This window comes from Anabas testudineus, chromosome 17, assembly GCF_900324465.2.
Source record: "Anabas testudineus chromosome 17, fAnaTes1.2, whole genome shotgun sequence".
NCBI lineage: Eukaryota > Metazoa > Chordata > Actinopteri > Anabantiformes > Anabantidae > Anabas > Anabas testudineus.
In genome coordinates, this window is record NC_046626.1 from 19,793,901 (window position 1) to 19,813,485 (window position 19,585).

Here is a 19,585-nt window from a genome sequence, read left to right on the forward strand (position 1 = left end):
TCTCTGAGCACCACTGTTGTACCCTAGTGCTTTAAGACAACAACCATCGTCCCTGTGGCGAAGAAACCATCTGTATCCTGCCTCAATGATTACCGTCCCATTGCACTCACTCCCATCATCATGAAGTGCTTCGAGAGGCTTATCATGAGGCATATAAAGACCCTGCTGCATGTAACACTGGATCCACTGCAGTTCACATACCGCTCAATACGCTGCACAGATGATGCCATCTCCACCACACTCCACCTAGCCCTCACTCACCTAGAAAACAAGGACTCGCATGTACGAATGCTGTTCATAGACTTTAGTTCAGCATTCAACACTATCAATTACCAACACAAGAAAGAGAAGCTGAGCCTGTTGGGCAGGAACACCTTCCTTTGTAACTGGTTCCTGGACGTCTTGACTGGAAGACCTCAGACAGTCTAGAGGGCAAACGCACAATGCACAGCTCGAACCATATCATAAAGTTCGCTGATGACATGACCGTGGTGGGTCTCATCAGCAAGAACAACGAGTTAGCATACAGAGAGGTGGTGGAGAAGTTAACGTACTGGTGTAAAGTCAACAACCTGTCTCTAAACATACACAAAACAAAAGAGATGATTGTTAACTTCAGGAGGACACAACACGGCCACTTCCCCCTTGACATCCACGGCTCCTCCGTGGAGATCGTAGAGAGCACCAAATTCCTTGGTGTTCACTTGGCAGAGAACCTCACCTGGTCCCTCAACACCAGCTCCATAACAAAGAAAGCCGAGGAAGGGACCAAGCCAACTACTATTGAAGTAGTTCAATAGTCTGAAAATGCTAAACATGTAGATACAGTTCATTGTAAAGTGAACACTCTGTTGTTTGCTGCCATTTGGAGGACAACTTAATATACACTGGAAAAGTTTAATTGTTCAAAAATATATGCTTTATGTTGTGATATGTTTTTACTCATTTATTTTTATTTATTTTATTCATCTTATTTTATTATTTGGAATGTCTGCATTATCATTTTAACTGGCTGCAGTGTTTACATCTGGGGTATTCAACTAAAATTTAAAGAGGTCCGGTTACGCAATATTTTTGGAAGCAAAGGTCCAGAAGATTATAAACTATTTACCGCAATAGATTATCAAGTAGCCTGCATATAATCAATACCTGACTGTCAACTCAAGATCCTGGTAGACTGGTCATACTGGGCTCTGAGACCAGCAACTTTCTGTAATCACACTTCAGATTTAATTGGGTATGTATGTTCAAAACCTTTGTGTTTTGTCTCATAATGCTGTTTGACATTGGCACTTTTAATAAGAGCCACAGTTTCTGAAAATATCAAACACACTGGTTTAGTGCTCCCAGTGGGTAATATGAACAGAAAGGAGTCTGTTCATTCTGGATTAAAAACTCTGTTTTCACTGTCCACTTTTTGGACACTTTTATATTTATCTCTTCCTTTCTCAGTCACTGTCGTCTGTATCTCTCCTCTCTGTCGTCTGTGTCTCTCTCCTCTCTGTCGTCTGTATCTCTTCTCTCTGTCGTCTGTATCTCTCTCCTCTCTGTCGTCTGTCTCTCTCCTCTCTGTCGTCTGTCTCTCTCTCCTCTCTGTCGTCTGTCTCTCTCCTCTCTGTCGTCTGTCTCTCTCCTCTCTGTCGTCTGTCTCTCTCCTCTCTGTCGTCTGTCTCTCTCTCCTCTCTGTCGTCTGTCTCTCTCCTCTCTGTCGTCTGTATCTCTCCTCTCTGTCGTCTGTCTCTCTCTCCTCTCTGTCGTCTGTATCTCTCCTCTCTGTCGTCTGTCTCTCTCTCCTCTCTGTCGTCTGTCTCTCTCCCCTCTGTCGTCTGTATTTCTCCTCTCTGTCGTCTGTATCTCTCCTCTCTGTCGTCTGTCTCTCTCTCCTCTCTGTCGTCTGTATCTCTTCTCTCTGTCGTCTGTCTCTCTCCTCTCTGTCGTCTGTATCTCTCTCCTCTCTGTCGTCTGTCTCTCTCTCCTCTCTGTCGTCTGTATCTCTCTCCCCTCTGTCGTCTGTATCTCTGCTCTCTGTCGTCTGTATCTCTCCTCTCTGTCGTCTGTCTCTCTCCTCTCTGTCGTCTGTATCTCTCTCCCCTCTGTTGTCTGTATTTCTCCTCTCTGTCGTCTGTCTCTCTCCTCTCTGTCGTCTGTATCTCTTCTCTCTGTCGTCTGTCTCTCTCCTCTCTGTCGTCTGTATCTCTCTCCTCTCTGTCGTCTGTCTCTCTCTCCTCTCTGTCGTCTGTATCTCTCTCCCCTCTGTCGTCTGTATCTCTGCTCTCTGTCGTCTGTATCTCTGCTCTCTGTCGTCTGTATCTCTCCTCTCTGTCGTCTGTCTCTCTCCTCTCTGTCGTCTGTATCTCTCCTCTCTGTCGTCTGTATCTCTCCTCTCTGTCGTCTGTCTCTCTCTCCTCTCTGTCGTCTGTATCTCTCTCCTCTCTGTCGTCTGTCTCTCTCCTCTCTGTCGTCTGTCTCTCTCCTCTCTGTCGTCTGTATCTCTCCCCTCTCTGTCGTCTGTCTCTCTCTCTTCTCTGTCGTCTGTATCTCTCTCCTCTCTGTCGTCTGTCTCTCTCTCCTCTCTGTCGTCTGTCTCTCTCTCCTCTCTGTCGTCTGTATCTCTCTCCTCTCTGTCGTCTGTATCTCTCCTCTCTGTCGTCTGTCTCTCTCCTCTCTGTCGTCTGTCTCTCTCTCCTCTCTGTCGTCTGTCTCTCTCTCCTCTCTGTCGTCTGTATCTCTCTCCTCTCTGTCGTCTGTCTCTCTCCTCTCTGTCGTCTGTATCTCTCTCCTCTCTGTCGTCTGTCTCTCTCCTCTCTGTCGTCTGTATCTCTCCTCTCTGTCGTCTGTCTCTCTCCTCTCTGTCGTCTGTATCTCTCCTCTCTGTCGTCTGTCTCTCTCCTCTCTGTCGTCTGTATCTCTCTCCTCTCTGTCGTCTGTATCTCTCCTCTCTGTCGTCTGTCTCTCTCTCCTCTCTGTCGTCTGTATCTCTCCTCTCTGTCGTCTGTATCTCTCCTCTCTGTCGTCTGTATCTCCTCTCTGTCGTCTGTCTCTCTCCTCTCTGTCGTCTGTATCTCTCTTCTCTCTGTCGCCTGTATCTCTCCTCTCTGTCGTCTGTCTCTCTCCTCTCTGTCGTCTGTATCTCTCCTCTCTGTCGTCTGTATCTTTCCTCTCTGTCGTCTGTATTTCTCCTCTCTGTCGTCTGTATCTCTTCTCTCTGCTATTACAATGGCAAAACCTATTAATAATATGCTAAAATGAAAGTTTACTGTTTTTTGTTTAAAGCTATAAAACGTCTGTGTTTTAATAACATTAACAACATTAAGTTGTAAATCTCAGTTTTAGCTGCACAAAAAAAGTGATTCAAACTGTTAAATCTATGTGTATTTAGACATATAAGGCATTGATGAATACTATATATATATACTATATGTATATAGTTTGAGGTGACAGTCAGTGTTAGTGATTCTCACTGATCACTGACCGGAGGTTTTTAGAGTTTGTTCTTCTCTTATTGAAACTTGAATTATCCATGTTTCACGTGTGTTCCGGTTTGTTTTGCACTAATTTTAGTTTGTGTCGCCATCTACTGGTGTTCATGTGCAGCACAGGATGTTTTGAAGTTTATATTTTATAGGGACCCTGTAATGGCAGCACGTTTTCCTTATGTCTAAGAAAATACAAAAAACAAACGTCTTTTTTGTAATAAAACTAAAATATTACAAAAACTGCTGTGTGGTGTTACAGATACTTTAATCTATCTGTGGTTTAAGCAGTTTTCCATTAATTGTAGATGAATTGAGAATTCAGTGGTTCTACTCATGGTTCTGTTTGTCCACGTGTTGAGGTTTCCTGTAATCATATATGTGCATCTGTAATCAAAACAGTAATTTCTCCGTCCCTATCAGTCCTGCTTTGAACGTGAACTGAGAGAACTAATTCTCTGCAGGAAGAGGTTGATTAGAGCAGTTGAAACTTTTCAACTCGACCAGGAAATAACTTCTTGTTATAAGAAGGTAGACTTGGTAGACTTTTAATCTGAGGGTTCAGGGTTCAAGTCCCTGTTCAGGTGATTGCATCTTACAGTTATGTTTGGGTGTTCCAACTTTGGGGAACTTTGAACCCATTTGTGAAAACACCACCATGCTAGACTTCCTTTATTGTAGCGGCTGGTTAGTGTAGTGGTAACATCACAGCCTCCCATGTGGGAGGTCCTTAGGCAAGACCTCCTCACGCTTACCCTGCCTACCCGACTTCTAAGTCGCTTTGGATAAAAGTGTCTGGTAAGTGACTAAAAATTTCTCTGTCTGGATCTGAATCCAGTGACTATTCCCTGTGGATACAACTACTGCATGAACGGCATTAAAACCACTGAGAGGCAACTGTGCTAAACAATACACCACTTTGATGATCTCATTCTGTGAAATGTGAAATGAATAAAATAGAATGACTAAATCATTCCTTCCAACAATTTGAAGTATTTAAATGTAGGTCAGAGAAATAACATATAACATCCCCAGCTTTGATTTACAACCTTCAAACTGATGTGAATCATATTAAACTGGAAACTCTTCTCTTTCATGTTACACTGATGCTGAAGTTTGGATACTTAAATATTCCTTTACATGAATATTGTTTTAAGCTGCCAAAAGCCCAGTGAAGACTGAAAACCTGTGCACACATCTTAAGGACACCTTCAACCTACTAATCAGATAAGAGGTTAAAGTGCAGATAGATCTCTGTAGGAAATGGATTTATCTAACTCAAAGTCAACAACAAAGACTGTAAAATGAGTTAAACAGTAACTCTACTGAACCAAAACCTAATGACTCCTCCTGTTTCTTCTCTCCTACATATTAAGTGAAGTGTAAGAGCTGACAGACTCCATTCACTGCACAAACACATGTTGTTGAGATCAGAGCTCAAACTAGTTTCACTTCTAACAAAGTGAAACTCAGACAGTTGTTGACACTGAGAGGTGAAATGGCGCAGAAAGGAGTTCAGCTGGACCGAGAAACCTTCTCTTGTTCGATCTGTCTGGATCTACTGAAGGATCCTGTGACTATTCCCTGTGGACACAGTTACTGTATGAACTGTATTAAAACCCACTGGGATGAAGAGGATGGTAAGAAACTCTACAGCTGCCCTCAGTGTAGACAGACCTTCACACCGAGACCTGTGCTGGTTAAAAACACCATGTTAGCAGTTTTAGTGGAGGAGCTGAAGAAGACTAGACTCCAAGCTGCTCCTGCTGATCACTGCTATGCTGGACCTGAAGATGTGGCCTGTGATGTCTGCACTGGGAGAAAACTGAAAGCTCTCAAGTCCTGTCTTCAATGTCTGGTTTCATACTGTGAGAAACACCTGCACTCTCATAATTCTGCTGCTCCATTCAGAAAACACAAACTGGTGGAGCCCTCCAAGAAGCTCCAGGAGAACATCTGCTCTCGTCACGATGAGGTGATGAAGATGTTCTGTCGTACTGATCAGCAGTGTATCTGTTATCTCTGCTCTGTGGATCAACATAAAGGTCACGACACAGTCTCAGCTGCAGCAGAAAGGACTGAGAGGCAGAGAGAGCTGGAGGGGAGTCGACAAAAACTCCAGCAGAGAATCCAGGACAGAGAGAAAGAGGTGAAGCTGCTTCAACAGGAGGTGGAGGCTATCAATCACTCTGCTGGTCAAACAGTGGAGCACAGTGAGAAGATCTTCACTCAGCTGATTGGTCTCATTGACAAAAGAAGGTCTGATGTGAAGCAGCAGATCAGATCCCAGCAGGAAACTGAAGTGAGTCGAGTCAAAGAGCTTCAGGAGAAGCTGGAGCAGGAGATCACTGAGCTGAAGAGGAAAGACGCTGAGCTGGAGCAGCTCTCACACACAGAGGATCACACCCAGTTTCTACACAACTACCCCTCAGTGTCAGCACTCAGTCAATCTACACACTCATCCAGCATCAATATCCGTCCTCTGAGATTCTTTGAGGATGTGACGGCAGCTGTGTCAGAGCTCAGAGACAAACTACAGGACATCCTGAGGGACACATGGACAAATATATCACAGACAGAGACTGAAGTGGATGTTTTACTGTCAAATCCAGAACCAAAGACCAGAGCTGGATTCTTAAAATACTCACAAGAAATCACACTGGATCCAAACACAGCAAACGAATATCTGTTATTATCTGATGGAAACAGAAAAGTTACAGTAATGATTCAACAACAGTCTTATTCTAGTCACACAGACAGATTCACTAGATGTTGTCAGGTCCTGAGTAGAGAGAGTCTGACTGGACGTTGTTACTGGGAGGTGAAGTGGAGAGGGAGAGGAGTTTATGTTGCAGTCGCATACAAGAATATCAGCAGAACAGGGAACTGGAATGAATGTGGATTTGGAAACAATGATAAATCTTGGTCATTAATGTGTTTAAACAACAGTTACCAATTTATGTACAACAATCTCCAAACTCCAGTCTCAGGTCCTCCGTCCTCCAGAATAGGAGTTTACCTGGATCACAGAGCAGGTGTTCTGTCCTTCTACAGCGTCTCTGAAACCATGACTCTCCTCCACAGAGTCCAGACCACATTCACTCAGCCTCTCTATGCTGGACTTTGCTTTGTAAGTTTCGGAGTCAATGCTGAGTTCTGTAAACTCAACTAATTTAAGGTTCAGTTGGTTATTGTCTGAGATACATAACAGAGATCACTTAAATAGCATTTGTTAAATTTTGCCATCTTTCATTTTTTGTTGTGTTTCAGTTTCTTTCTGGTGTTGTTCCATCTTTAGTGTGTACTGCATGAGCATCATATATTGAGTTTGTCTGTATTGATGTTATTGGTTATGTGTATTTATATTTGTGTTGAGAACAATGGTAATGAGGCAAAACAATTTCCCTCTGGGATTAATAAAGTTTTTTGAATATTTGAATTATCAGCAGGTCCGTCGGTCTCCTAGTTTACCAGATAGTCTCACATCAACCTGAGAGTGAATCCAGTTCTAACCTTTAACCTGATCATCTGGTACCCTGGTACCGTGAGTGTTTTTCTCTCAGAACTGTGTCGTTCCTCGTTCTGTGTCATTCGTCTGACTCACATTCCTCATTACCAGGATCTGACTCAGCCTGAACCTATTGTTCTCCCCCTCCACTTACCTTCCTCCCTGTATCTGATCTGCTCCTGTTTCTCTTCCTCCCTGTGCTCTACTCTACCTCCTTGTTTGGACCTCTCAGTCTATGACTCATGACTCAGCCTGAGCTCTGCTCAAGGCAGAACTTTGTTTTGATTGGTCAACAGTTGCATCGTGGCATCAGATGGGAGGATCAGTCCATCCAAGCTGAGGCATCGGACTTCTTTGAATCCCAACCTTTACTGCGGACATTAATACTGTTTGGTTCTGTTCTGTGGATTTATTTGCAGTTTTAATTTGTGCAATAAAAAAAGTTTGATTCAAATATTAAACAAAATGGTTTTGTAACAGAATAAATGCACAAAATTAGTCAGTTATAAGGCTTCTCATAAAAACACTGCACATGAAAGGGTTTTCAACACACAAACCATTAATTCTTAATATAAAGGCCTACAAAAACCCTAGGAGTCGAAAGAGCCGGCTCACCTTTGGGAGCTGAACCAAAAGACTCAGCTCTCTGAAAAGAGCTGAACTTCCCATCACTAGTCCTCCACTCTGCTTTCAGATCTGCTCTATCAACCACCTCTTGGAACAGCTCTTCTGTGTATGACCCCTGACCTGTCTTATCACTGATATTTGGATTGTGGATGTCAGATTGTTTGATCGTTGTTCTTCTGCATTAACTTTTCATATTCCTGAAACCAACCAGTAGATTTTATCTCTGGGCCCAGGACGTTCTGTTTCCACCGGTTTTCTCTTAGCTCCATGTGCTCTCTGATCTACACCGGCCATCTTGGATTGTGACGTCCTACATCACCTCTCACCTCTACACCACTTCTGGATCATCATCATCATCTTCTAGTCGTCTCCTCACTTCCCAGCTCACCTCACTGTTCTCACTTAAGTCAACCACTCTCTATTACTTCAGTATTCTAACAGAGTGACTCCAGCTCACTCTGTCTTCTCTTAGACCTCCACCTGAAGTCGCCCCTCTTCAGCTGTGATGCTACTGGAGCTCATCACATTAGTATTGTATTCCTTTCTGTAATAAACCTCTTTAAACTCACTCTGGTTTCAAAAGTCCTCTCTGGTTCTGGAGTCTGATCCTGGCCCCGTGACACCTGTCAACACTAACCTGATGAAGGTTTAATAATTAATGACAGGACTTTGATGTGTTAATAACCACTGACAGATAATAGTGTGCAGCTCTTTATTTTGTTTTATTTCTTCTAACTTCCATTTTTATTTTGCTTTTATAAATAACATTGTTATAGAATTCATTAGTTTTTATAAGAAGGGTAGTTTTGATATTTCAATCTGTGAATCAGCTCATTCTCATTCTCACAGCAGCAGATAATGCTGCTTTGTCTGGTTCTTTAGTTTTCATGCAGGACTTTCCCACAGGAGACTGATGTTTGACTCCATGAACTTTATATTTTATCTTTTCACTTAACCTCGTAGTAGATTCCAACATTTGACCCACTGCACCTTTGAATTGGCTTCAAAACGAATTAAAATCAGTTTGTTTTGTTGTTGAACTCAGACCTTGTACTTTCTAAGGCTAATTGATATTTAAGTAAACATTTCATCATAATACCATACCATCATAATTTCATCACACACGTCCCCACAGTGATAATATTTCAGTGGAGCTCTGTCTCCTCCTAGTGACAGAAACGTTTATTACCTGCTTTCACATCCGCCTCAACATTTCTCAACATTTGGGGTGGCTGTGGCTCAGTAGGTAGAGCAGTTGTCTGCTGGTCGGTGGTTTGATTCCCGGCTGCCACAACACATGCCAAAGTATTCTTGGGCAATATACTGAACCCCAACTTACCCCTGGTGAGGGGTGAGCCAGGTCAGCTGCATAGCAGCTCTGCCATTGGTGTGTGAATGGGTGAATAAGATGCAGTGTAAAGCGCTTTGAGTACCAGTTAGATAGAAAAGCGCTATATAAGTGCAGACCATTTAATAAATGGGAAACAGAATTTATCACTGTTGACTTTATTCCAGCTAGATATTATTAACTCATGTTTTATTACATGTTCTTGGCTGAGTGGTAAAAGAACAAGACTGTGAGACATACGTGGACCCTGAAACACGCCTGCTGAGAAACTCCTCCTCCTCACAGTGAGCTGAACTCTGAACAGAGATTTTCTTGTTTCCTCCTCTTTTTAATCTTCAAATACAAAGATGGGTGGAACCAACATGTGACAGAGGAAGAGATGAGAAGAACCCTGAACTCTTGGCGCCTAAAATGCAGCTGAAGAATTTCACCAAGAAAATTCATAACAACAACAATAATATATAATATAATAATGTTAGAGAAAATTGATCAGGAGCATTTAGAACTTGTGTGATTCAAAGGTTTGAGTGATTTTTATAAAAATATATATATATATATTTTTTTTTTTTGCTCAACTACTTGTTTGACTTGTTCAAAAAATTCAAGCCCTCCTCTTCCGATCTACAGTTTGAGGATGGGTGGAACCAACATGTGGTGAAGTGTAAGAGCTGACAGACTCCATTCACTGCACAAACACATGTTGTTGAGATCAGAGCTCAAACTAGTTCAGTTCTAACAAAGTGAAACTCAGACAGTCGTTGACACTGAGAGGTGAAATGGCGCAGAAAGGAGTTCAGCTGGACCGAGAAACTATTTCTTGTTCCATCTGTCTGGATCTACTGAAGGATCCTGTGACTATTCCCTGTGGACACAGTTACTGTATGAACTGTATCAACAATTTCTGGGATGAAGAGGATGGTAAGAAACTCTACAGCTGCCCTCAGTGTAGACAGACCTTCACACCGAGACCTGTGCTGGTTAAAAACACCATGTTAGCAGTTTTAGTGGAGGAGCTGAAGAAGACTGGACTCCAAGCTGCTCCTGCTGATCACTGCTATGCTGGACCTGAAGATGTGGCCTGTGATGTCTGCACTGGGAGAAAACTGAAAGCTCTCAAGTCCTGTCTTCAATGTCTGGTTTCATACTGTGAGAAACACCTTCAGCCTCATTATGATGTAGCTCCATTAAAGAAACACAAACTGGTGGAGCCCTCCAAGAAGCTCCAGGAGAACATCTGCTCTCGTCACGATGAGGTGATGAAGATGTTCTGTCGTACTGATCAGCAGTGTATCTGTTATCTCTGCTCTGTGGATCAACATAAAGGTCACGACATAGTCTCAGCTGCAGCAGAAAGGACTGAGAGGCAGAGAGAGCTGGAGGGGAGTCGACAAAAACTCCAGCAGAGAATCCAGGACAGAGAGAAAGAGGTGAAGCTGCTTCAACAGGAGGTGGAGGCTATCAATCACTCTGCTGGTCAAACAGTGGAGCACAGTGAGAAGATCTTCACTCAGCTGATTGGTGTCATTGACAAAAGAAGGTCTGATGTGAAGCAGCAGATCAGATCCCAGCAGGAAACTGAAGTGAGTCGAGTCAAAGAGCTTCAGGAGAAGCTGGAGCAGGAGATCACTGAGCTGAAGAAGAAAGACGCTGAGCTGGAGCAGCTCTCACACACAGAGGATCACAACCAGTTTCTACACAACTACCCCTCAGTGTCAGCACTTAGTCAATCTACACACTCATCCAGCATCAATATCCGTCCTCTGAGATACTTTGAGGATGTGACAGCAGCTGTGTCAGAGCTCAGAGACAAACTACAGGACATTCTGAGGGAGACATGGACAAATATCTCACAGACAGTGACTGAAGTGGATGTTTTACTGTCAAATCCAGAACCAAAGACCAGAGCTGGATTCTTAAAATACTCACAAGAAATCACACTGGATCCAAACACAGCAAACAGATTTCTGTTATTATCTGAGGGAAACAGAAAAGTTACAGCAATGATTCAACAACAGTCTTTTTCTAGTCACACAGACAGATTCATTAAAACTGAACAGGTCCTGAGTAGAGAGAGTCTGACTGGATGTTGTTACTGGGAGGTGGAGTGGAGCGGGAGAGGAGTTTATGTAGCAGTCGCATACAAGAATATCAGGAGAACAGGGAACTGGAAGGAATGTAGATTTGGATTCAATGATAAATCTTGGGTTTTAGGTTGTTATCAATACAGCTATGAATTCTGGTACAACAATATCAGAACTCCAGTCTCAGGTCCTCCGTCCTCCAGAATAGGAGTTTACCTGGATCACAGAGCAGGTGTTCTGTCCTTCTACAGCGTCTCTGAAACCATGACTCTCCTCCACAGAGTCCAGACCACATTCACTCAGCCTCTCTATGCTGGACTTTGGCTTCCTTATACTGGAGACACTGCAGAGTTCAGTAAAGTGAAATAGACAGAAGTAATGTATTTAATGTTTAATCGTATTTCTTCCTCATGTTTTTGTGACATTACTTCACAGAAATCAGTCAAATCAAACAAGAATTGTCAGAACGTCTTTATTATCTCATCATTTCTTGATTCTTGTTGAATTCATTGAGTTGGAGCTGTTTCCTGTGTTTAGTCATGAAGGATATCACTGCTCATGACAACTTTTCTTTCCTCAAACTGACATTACTCCACATGACAATAACTTCTCTCTGCTCATAACGTTTGTTGAATATTTCTTTGAATGGATTTGTCTGCTGATGTTTTTCTTCCACTGCATATGTACAGAAATCACAACAGATTTCTTAGAGATCCAACCTAGAAACTGATGGTTCTGTATCAAAGGGATGTTGTTCTGAACGTTGTGTAAATTGAAATGGAGTAAATTTGACAGATCTAATAAAACAGTAAATACTGTGATGACAAGAAGTAAAGATGCTGTTTATCTTTTGTTCCCATAACTGAGAGTCTTCATTAAACCAACTCAGTAAGTAAAAACAACTCAACCAAATATACATGATATGTAAAAATACATACATTTCACCTAGCGCTAATGCTAAGGAAGTTCCCTGTGTACTTTACCGGACCATCAGCAAACTGTAGAACACACACCCTGATGGACTGTTTAGTGTTGCTGGAGGTTTCAGTCATGCAAATCTTAGAACTTTGCTCCCTTAATCTCATCAAAATGTGGACTTTGCAACCAAAGGGGAAAACACACTGGATGTTGTTTACACAAACATCAGCACCAAAGGCCAGATATTTTCAGACATCTTCAACTTCTCTCTGAGCACCACTGATGTCCCAAAGTGCTTCAAGACAACAACCATCGTCCCTGTGCCCAAGAAACCATCTGTGTCCTGCCTCAATGATTGCCGTCCCATTGCACTAACTCCTATCATCTTCAAGTGGCTCGAGAGACTTGTCATGAGGCACATAAAGACCCTGCTATGGCAGGTCGTTATAACATTTAAGAGTTTTAAAGTGAATATCCATCATCACATTTAGTATATTTAAAATAGTATTTTGACTATTTGAAATTTTATTGCAACTAATGCAACAAAATTGTAATTCAAGATATCTGCAATTTTATTCGGAAGAGTAAGAACGACTTTAGGATATCTACACTTGAATTTTGACTAGTCCTAGTTCCTTTGCAGTTATCAGAAATTACATCCCAATGCCATTGCGCCGAATTAGCAAGAGTTCACGTTACAGATATCTGTAATGTATTTCTGACTAGTCAAAACTGCAGTTGAAGATATCCTTAAATACATTTTGACTAGTCACAATTCCAATCAAAGATATCTGACTAGTGTTGGACTGTGGCTCAATCTACTAGCAGCACTTTCTTCTATGTGACAGCCAAGTCCTGTGTGCTCGTTTATGAAGGAATAGGAGGAGAAGTTTCGGTCTCAAGTTTATTTAACAATAAATTAATATAGTAAATGAATATTAGGAGCAAGATGAATAAAGCATACAGAGCTCTGGGTCTTGATCTTCCTGACAACAAGGTGTCATTTCAAGAAGTCTGACTGACTATCTGTTCCTGACCCAGTCCTTTTATACAAAACTGCTATGTTTGTGTGTTTGCATAGACAATCTTCATCCTGGTTGGTCCGCAGATCTGACTCCCTCGACTTTCTCATCCATTGTAGCGTTATCTGGCTCTTTGACCTTCACCACCATGCGTCATTGGTCCAACTGCTGCTCTCCCATCTGTTGTTATCAGATTCCTTGTAGCTGTAGCCTTTCATCCTCAGCTGCCAGTCCCCGTGATAAATCCTGGACTCTGAAACCACAATACAAAAGACACCTTGTCCCTAGGCCTCTCCGGACCATGTCACTCCCATGTTTTGTAGCTTTATTGTAACCAACCCTCTCGTAACATTCATCATATGCTTATCAGTTGTTTTTCACATGGTGGTTGTCTCTGCCCATCTCCATTGATGTGTCCTAAGTGCTTTTTCAGTAAATAATGGTTAACAGTAAATCATACCTGTGCATACTACTCTTGTCTTTATAAAACATACTATTCAACTATTAATGCTAAATGAGTACAAACTAAAACATTGGTTAGGCATCACATCATATCATATATTTACACTAGTCAGAGTGGTTCATTGATTTGATGGGAAAACCAATTTCAGATATCTACAATTCACTTTTGCCTATCTGTGAAGTGAAATCCAAATATCTTTCATTACATTTTGTCTAGTTACAATTTTAGTTACAATTCCGATTAAAGACATCTTTATTTGGCACAAAGGGAGAACATTTACATTTACATTTAATCATTTAGCAGATGCTTTTATCCAAAGCGACTTACAAGTGAGGAACAAGGCAAGCAAACAAAATCTAAGTCAAGAAGAAACAACATCAAAGCAAAGTGCTATCAAAAAGTGTTTCTGTTTCATTAGATATGAGAACGAAAGGGTAGAAAAGTTTGTTTTTTTTTTATTAAGTGCAAAGGAAGGAAGGAGAAAAAGCTTTGTTTCATGTCAGATCATAGTCCTGACAAATTACACATACTGTACTACATAAAGGGAGTTGTTTCTCTATTCCACTTATTTAACAGCTACTGTATAGTTGCACTGCTGAAAAGATTTTTACATGCGACACATAAAAAGCTCATGATGCCTTGTTAAAATGTCTGTCAGAATGTGAACTAGGTAAAATAATAATAAATAAATCGACCTCAACAAATCCTATGAATAAATACTACACACATCAGTACTTTAGACTTCATCCTTTAAATTCCATTTAGCTGAACATCATTTATTAAGTGGTTCTCTCTCTCTCAAACCTCCTTTCTTTAAGTTCCACACTGTAGAATTTCCTTGTTCCCTCCTCCCATAAATTACAGTATTTAGCCTCATTTAACACCAAACAAGTAGGTAAGGTGATGGAGACTGAAAACTAAAAGTGTCTATTATCTAGAATATTCCACATTTCCAAGGCCATGTCAGTATTTTAACCTCCACTGTATTATCAGAAACCTCAGCTGCAGAAAATCGGACTGTGCACGTGTGACTGTAAACTAAGAACTGCCCTAAACTGGAAATACATCATTATAGTGTGTGTTACTCAGTGTTCTTCAGTGTTCAGTGTTTGATATTTGAGCATTTATCAGCCACTGAATAAAACCCTCTGTTTATCACTCAGCACTGTGACGTGCTGTTGTCACAACACGATGTGAAGAAGCTTCATAGTTCTTGTTACACTCTCAAGGTGAAAACATGACATAATTGTCCATCTAGACGACCACTTGAAGATAAAATCAGACTGAAAACTGCTTTCAGACAGCACAGTCACTGCCGCCTTGTGTCACATGTCCTGATTTGTCCAATAACTTGATCTGGTTTAGTTGAAGAACAGCACAGTTTTTATCTACTTCTGCAGCAAAACATCAACTTTCAATGCAGTTTGAATCTGTAATGACAGTTGTAGGAACTCACTGGAATTAGGATGAAGAGGTCCCCCTCCGGCTGAGAGTGGGGTGATTTGTAGCCGGAGATGGTTTCCAGGCTTCTCCACACCCCACTGATGTTCTGCTGCTTCAGCTGCTCCTCCATCTTCCTCCTGTAGTTGGTCTTCCCCTCCCGGATCTTCCTCCTGAGCTCCTTCTGCACCCTCTTTAGCTCCTCCTTGTCCCCAGATCTGAAAGCTCTCTTCTTCTCCTTTAGGAGAGCTTTAATATCCAGGGTAATCCACAGCTTGTTGTTTTCAAAACACCGTACCACCTTGGAGGGGACAGTGTTTTCAAAGCAAAAGTTTATGTAGTCGGTTATGCAGTCTGTGGGGCCACTGATGTCCTCCCTGTGTGGGTCACAAAGCTCCATCCACACAGTGGTGTCGAAACAGTCCCTGAGATCCTCCTCGCTCTCAGCAGTCCACCTCTTCACTGTACGGGGCACCACTGGCTGCCTGTGTACTACAGGTTTATACACAGGCTGGAGATGTACAATGTTGTGGTCAGCTCTCCCCAGGGGAGGGAGGGAGGATGTACAGTGTGCCTCCTTGGCGTTGGCATAAAACAAGTCCAATATTTTATTGTCTCTGGTGGGACAGGTGACATACTGTGTGTATGAAAAAGTTTTAAAAGTAGAAAAAAATTAGAAAAAGTAGGAAAAGAAGAAGAAACAAGAAGATGTCATATAATTCATCATATGAATAACAAAATGAACTTAAAATATATATTAAAGCATCAAAAATAACCCAGAATGACATTATATTCATTTTGTTTAATATATTTTATTATATATTTAGTACTTTTGTAACTTCTTAGTTTACAGTCTGGTTTCTCTGTCCCTGTTTTTATTTTCATATAACAGATTTGTCGTAACTGTTTACAGACCCCTCCACAGAAAGTTCAATCTAATGATGCTGAACCCTGGTTCTAATTTCCCATTTTTAATGTAGTTTAACAAAACTTTAATTATCTGTTTTTAAGATTGTTTCTGTCTTATACCAACGACATTTTGGGCAAAATAAAAAAAAAAAACAATTAAATAAATTAATTGATTTAAATATTTTGAGATTCTGCATATGTCAAATTATTTTCCATTTTTTAACAGAGAATAAACATCAAAACACAATTGCACCATTATTCTGTACTTAGTGATCAACATGTTTGTGGTCTTGTGGTTTAAATATCAGCAGGTGAAGTTCACACACCAAGGAGAAAAAACTGTATGAGAGACCAGGATATTTCCACGATCAGCCTGGTTCTTCATTCTTCAAAGTTCCTCATTTTATCATCTTGTTGGTTAAATTTGAAAAGCTGCTAACAGTTTATTTATCTTGCAGCTCCAGAAATGCTGATCTCAGTCTTATGAATATAGGTCCACTGAGGAGCTTGAAGTTTGCAGTAAAACACCATCAGTGTTGTTTATGATGGTTTCACTCAAAAACTTGTAAGAACTTAAAAATTCAGCTTTGTTCCAGTTAATTCTTTACTTTAATTCCTGTCTGTGGATTTTATGGGAAGTACTTTTTGTCATTTTTAGAGAACCTCTAAACTTAGAAATGAAGAATTTACACCTTAAGATCTGAGCTGATCATCTGGAATGAATCAAAGCTTGATTAACCCCTTTTCTTCCTGCTCTCTCTCATGTCGTCCATAGGAAAATCAAACAGGTTATGATTTTCTTATTAAGTAAAAACTGTTAAATCAAATATACATTAATTGAGCTTTATTAAAAAACGCATTTTATGATTTTGTAATCATAGACAACTCATGTTTGATTCAAACGATGACACATAAAGTCTGAGTTCATTCAATTTACAGTATTTAGCATAATTTAACCTGTAAAGTGATGGAAATTAAAAACTGGAAGATTATACTTAAAGGAACAATATGTAGCACTGACACCAAGTGTTTCAAAGCGGTACTGCAGAACAAATTCAACATTTGACAGAGCTGAAGCTGAAAATTTGGTGTAAACAGCTTCTGACAAGCTTTTTCTTTCAGCTACAGTAATGTTAATGTAAAAAACTTATCAATTATGACGCACTAAAAACATTCAAGGAGAAAAACAGCTGTCAGTTTAGTTTATGATGGTTTACGGTTGGTTCTGTCAGTTCAGTTTGTCAGTGAATCCACACTGGTCTATATTTGTATAGAAATAATAAAGTGCTGCTGGTTTCTGTGCTATTTTATCTTGAGATCATGTTGTTTCCTAGTGTGTAGTTCATGGTACCTTTATTTAAAGTGAAATGATTTTACTGAGTCATTAGACTTTAATGAATTATAACAAAGTAAAATAATATAAAAATAAACATTTTGAAAAAATTCTAGTTTTTAATAAAATGCTCAGAAACATGTAAGTACACAACAAAGGGTTAAACACAGTTTCTCTCTAAAACCGCTCCTGTTCCTGGAATGAACCAAAGCCTGATGACCCTCCCTTTACTTCCTGCTCTCAAACACAGTGAGCTCCACTCTGTCCATTTATTTCCTTGTTCCCTCCTCTTCAGATCTACAGTTTGAGGATGGGTGGAACCAACATGTGGTGAAGTGTAAGAGCTGACAGACTCCATTCACTGCACAAACACATGTTGTTGAGATCAGAGCTCAAACTAGTTCAGTTCAAAGACAGTGAAACTTTGAAATGGCGCAGAAAGGAGTTCAGCTGGACCGAGAAACCTTCTCTTGTTCCATCTGTCTGGATCTACTGAAGGATCCTGTGACTATTCCCTGTGGACACAGTTACTGTATGAACTGTATTAACAGTTTCTGGGATGAAGAGGATGGTAAGAAACTCTACAGCTGCCCTCAGTGTAGACAGACCTTCACACCGAGACCTGTGCTGGTTAAAAACACCATGTTAGCAGTTTTAGTGGAGGAGCTGAAGAAGACTGGACTCCAAGCTGCTCCTGCTGATCACTGCTATGCTGGACCTGAAGATGTGGCCTGTGATGTCTGCACTGGGAGAAAACTGAAAGCTCTCAAGTCCTGTCTTCAATGTCGGGTTTCATACTGTGAGAAACACCTTCAGCCTCATTATGATGTAGCTCAGTTAAAGAAACACAAACTGGTGGAGCCCTCCAAGAAGCTCCAGGAGAACATCTGCTCTCGTCACGATGAGGTGATGAAGATGTTCTGTCGTACTGATCAGCAGTGTATCTGTTATCTCTGCTCTGTGGATCAACATAAAGGTCACGACACAGTCTCAGCTGCAGCAGAAAGGACTGAGAGGCAGAGAGAGCTGGAGGGGAGTCGACAAAAACTCCAGCAGAGAATCCAGGACAGAGAGAAAGAGGTGAAGCTGCTTCAACAGGAGGTGGAGGCTATCAATCACTCTGCTGGTAAAACAGTGGAGCACAGTGAGAAGATCTTCACTCAGCTGATTGGTCTCATTGACAAAAGAAGGTCTGATGTGAAGCAGCAGATCAGATCCCAGCAGGAAACTGAAGTGAGTCGAGTCAAAGAGCTTCAGGAGAAGCTGGAGCAGGAGATCACTGAGCTGAAGAGGAAAGACGCTGAGCTGGAGCAGCTCTCACACACAGAGGATCACAACCAGTTTCTACACAACTACCCCTCAGTGTCAGCACTCAGTCAATCTACACACTCATCCAGCATCAATATCCGTCCTCTGAGATACTTTGAGGATGTGACAGCAGCTGTGTCAGAGCTCAGAGACAAACTACAGGACATTCTGAGGGAGACATGGACAAATATCTCACAGACAGAGACTGAAGTGGATGTTTTACTGTCAAATCCAGAACCAAAGACCAGAGCTGGATTCTTAAAATACTCACAAGAAATCACACTGGATCCAAACACAGCAAACACAAACCTGTTATTATCTGAGGGAAACAGAAAAGTTACATTAATGTGGGATGAACAGTCTTATTCTAGTCAAACAGACAGATTCATTAATTATTATCAGGTCCTGAGTAGAGAGAGTCTGACTGGACGTTGTTACTGGGAGGTGGAGTGGACCGGGACAGAAGGAGTTGATGTAGCAGTCGCATACAAGAATATCAGCAGAACAGGGAGAGGGAATGCATGTTGTTTTGGATTCAATGATAAATCTTGGTCATTAAGATGTGACAACAGCAGTTACGTATTTATGTACAACAATATCCAAACTCCAGTCTCAGGTCCTCCGTCCTCCAGAATAGGAGTTTACCTGGATCACAGAGCAGGTGTTCTGTCCTTCTACAGCGTCTCTGAAACCATGACTCTCCTCCACAGAGTCCAGACCACATTCACTCAGCCTCTCTATGCTGGACTTTGTCTTTTAAATTTTGGCGTCACTGCTGTTTTCTGTAAACTCAACTAGATAAAATCCATTTAAAATTCAGTTGGTTATTGTCAAAGATACATAACAGAGATCACTTAAATAGCATTTGTTCAATTTTGCCATCTTTCATTTATTGTTCTTTTTCAGTTTCTTTCTGTTGTTGTTCCATCTTCAGTGGTTCAGCCATGGAGGACACCAACGTCTAAATGTCTTTGTGCTCTAAATGTTTGTCAGAGAGTTGTATTGATGTACAGTAACAGTACTTTGTTGTTTTTATCTACTGCATCATTTTGGCCTAAAAATCTCAGAGACACTATGTCTAATCACGTTCTCACCCTTGATGACTTAGTACTGGCCTCAAGTAATACTGTAAGAAACCTCTGAGTTATCTTTGAT

General features: G+C 41.1%; 3 protein-coding genes across 5 annotated transcripts in view; all 3 read left to right on the forward strand.

Moving 5' to 3' along the window:
• The window catches only part of LOC113172041 (tripartite motif-containing protein 16-like), a 28,740-nt gene extending 9,208 nt beyond the window's left edge, over nt 1–19,532 (forward strand). Inside the window, exons 1-2 of one of the 2 annotated variants that reach the window (XM_026374846.1) lie at nt 4,929–4,971; nt 17,552–19,532. In XM_026374846.1, coding sequence (XP_026230631.1) covers nt 17,552–19,228 — 1,677 coding nt within the window. In that variant the 5' untranslated portion in view covers nt 4,929–4,971 and the 3' untranslated portion in view covers nt 19,229–19,532. Of the gene's footprint in view, nt 1–4,928; nt 4,972–17,551 lie in introns of those variants that run through there. The other variant, XM_026374845.2, reaches the window with a different exon arrangement.
• Nucleotides 4,972–7,003, forward strand: LOC113172040 (tripartite motif-containing protein 16-like). The gene is made up of 2 exons (XM_026374844.1): nt 4,972–6,603; nt 6,920–7,003. Exons 1-2 carry the CDS (start codon nt 4,972–4,974, stop codon nt 6,965–6,967), a joined length of 1,680 nt encoding a protein of 559 aa, XP_026230629.1. The 3' UTR covers nt 6,968–7,003.
• LOC113172044 (tripartite motif-containing protein 16-like) lies at nt 9,584–13,792 on the forward strand. Of its 2 annotated transcripts, XM_033326475.1 has the most exons (2): nt 9,584–11,354; nt 13,582–13,792. In XM_033326475.1, exons 1-2 carry the CDS (start codon nt 9,733–9,735, stop codon nt 13,622–13,624), a joined length of 1,665 nt encoding a protein of 554 aa, XP_033182366.1. In that variant the 5' UTR covers nt 9,584–9,732; the 3' UTR covers nt 13,625–13,792. The 2 variants fall into 2 exon arrangements, with proteins under 2 accessions (XP_033182366.1, XP_033182365.1); XM_033326474.1 differs by lacking the exon at nt 13,582–13,792 and having other exon boundaries at nt 9,584–11,484.
• Nucleotides 19,533–19,585: the final 53 nt, after the last annotated feature.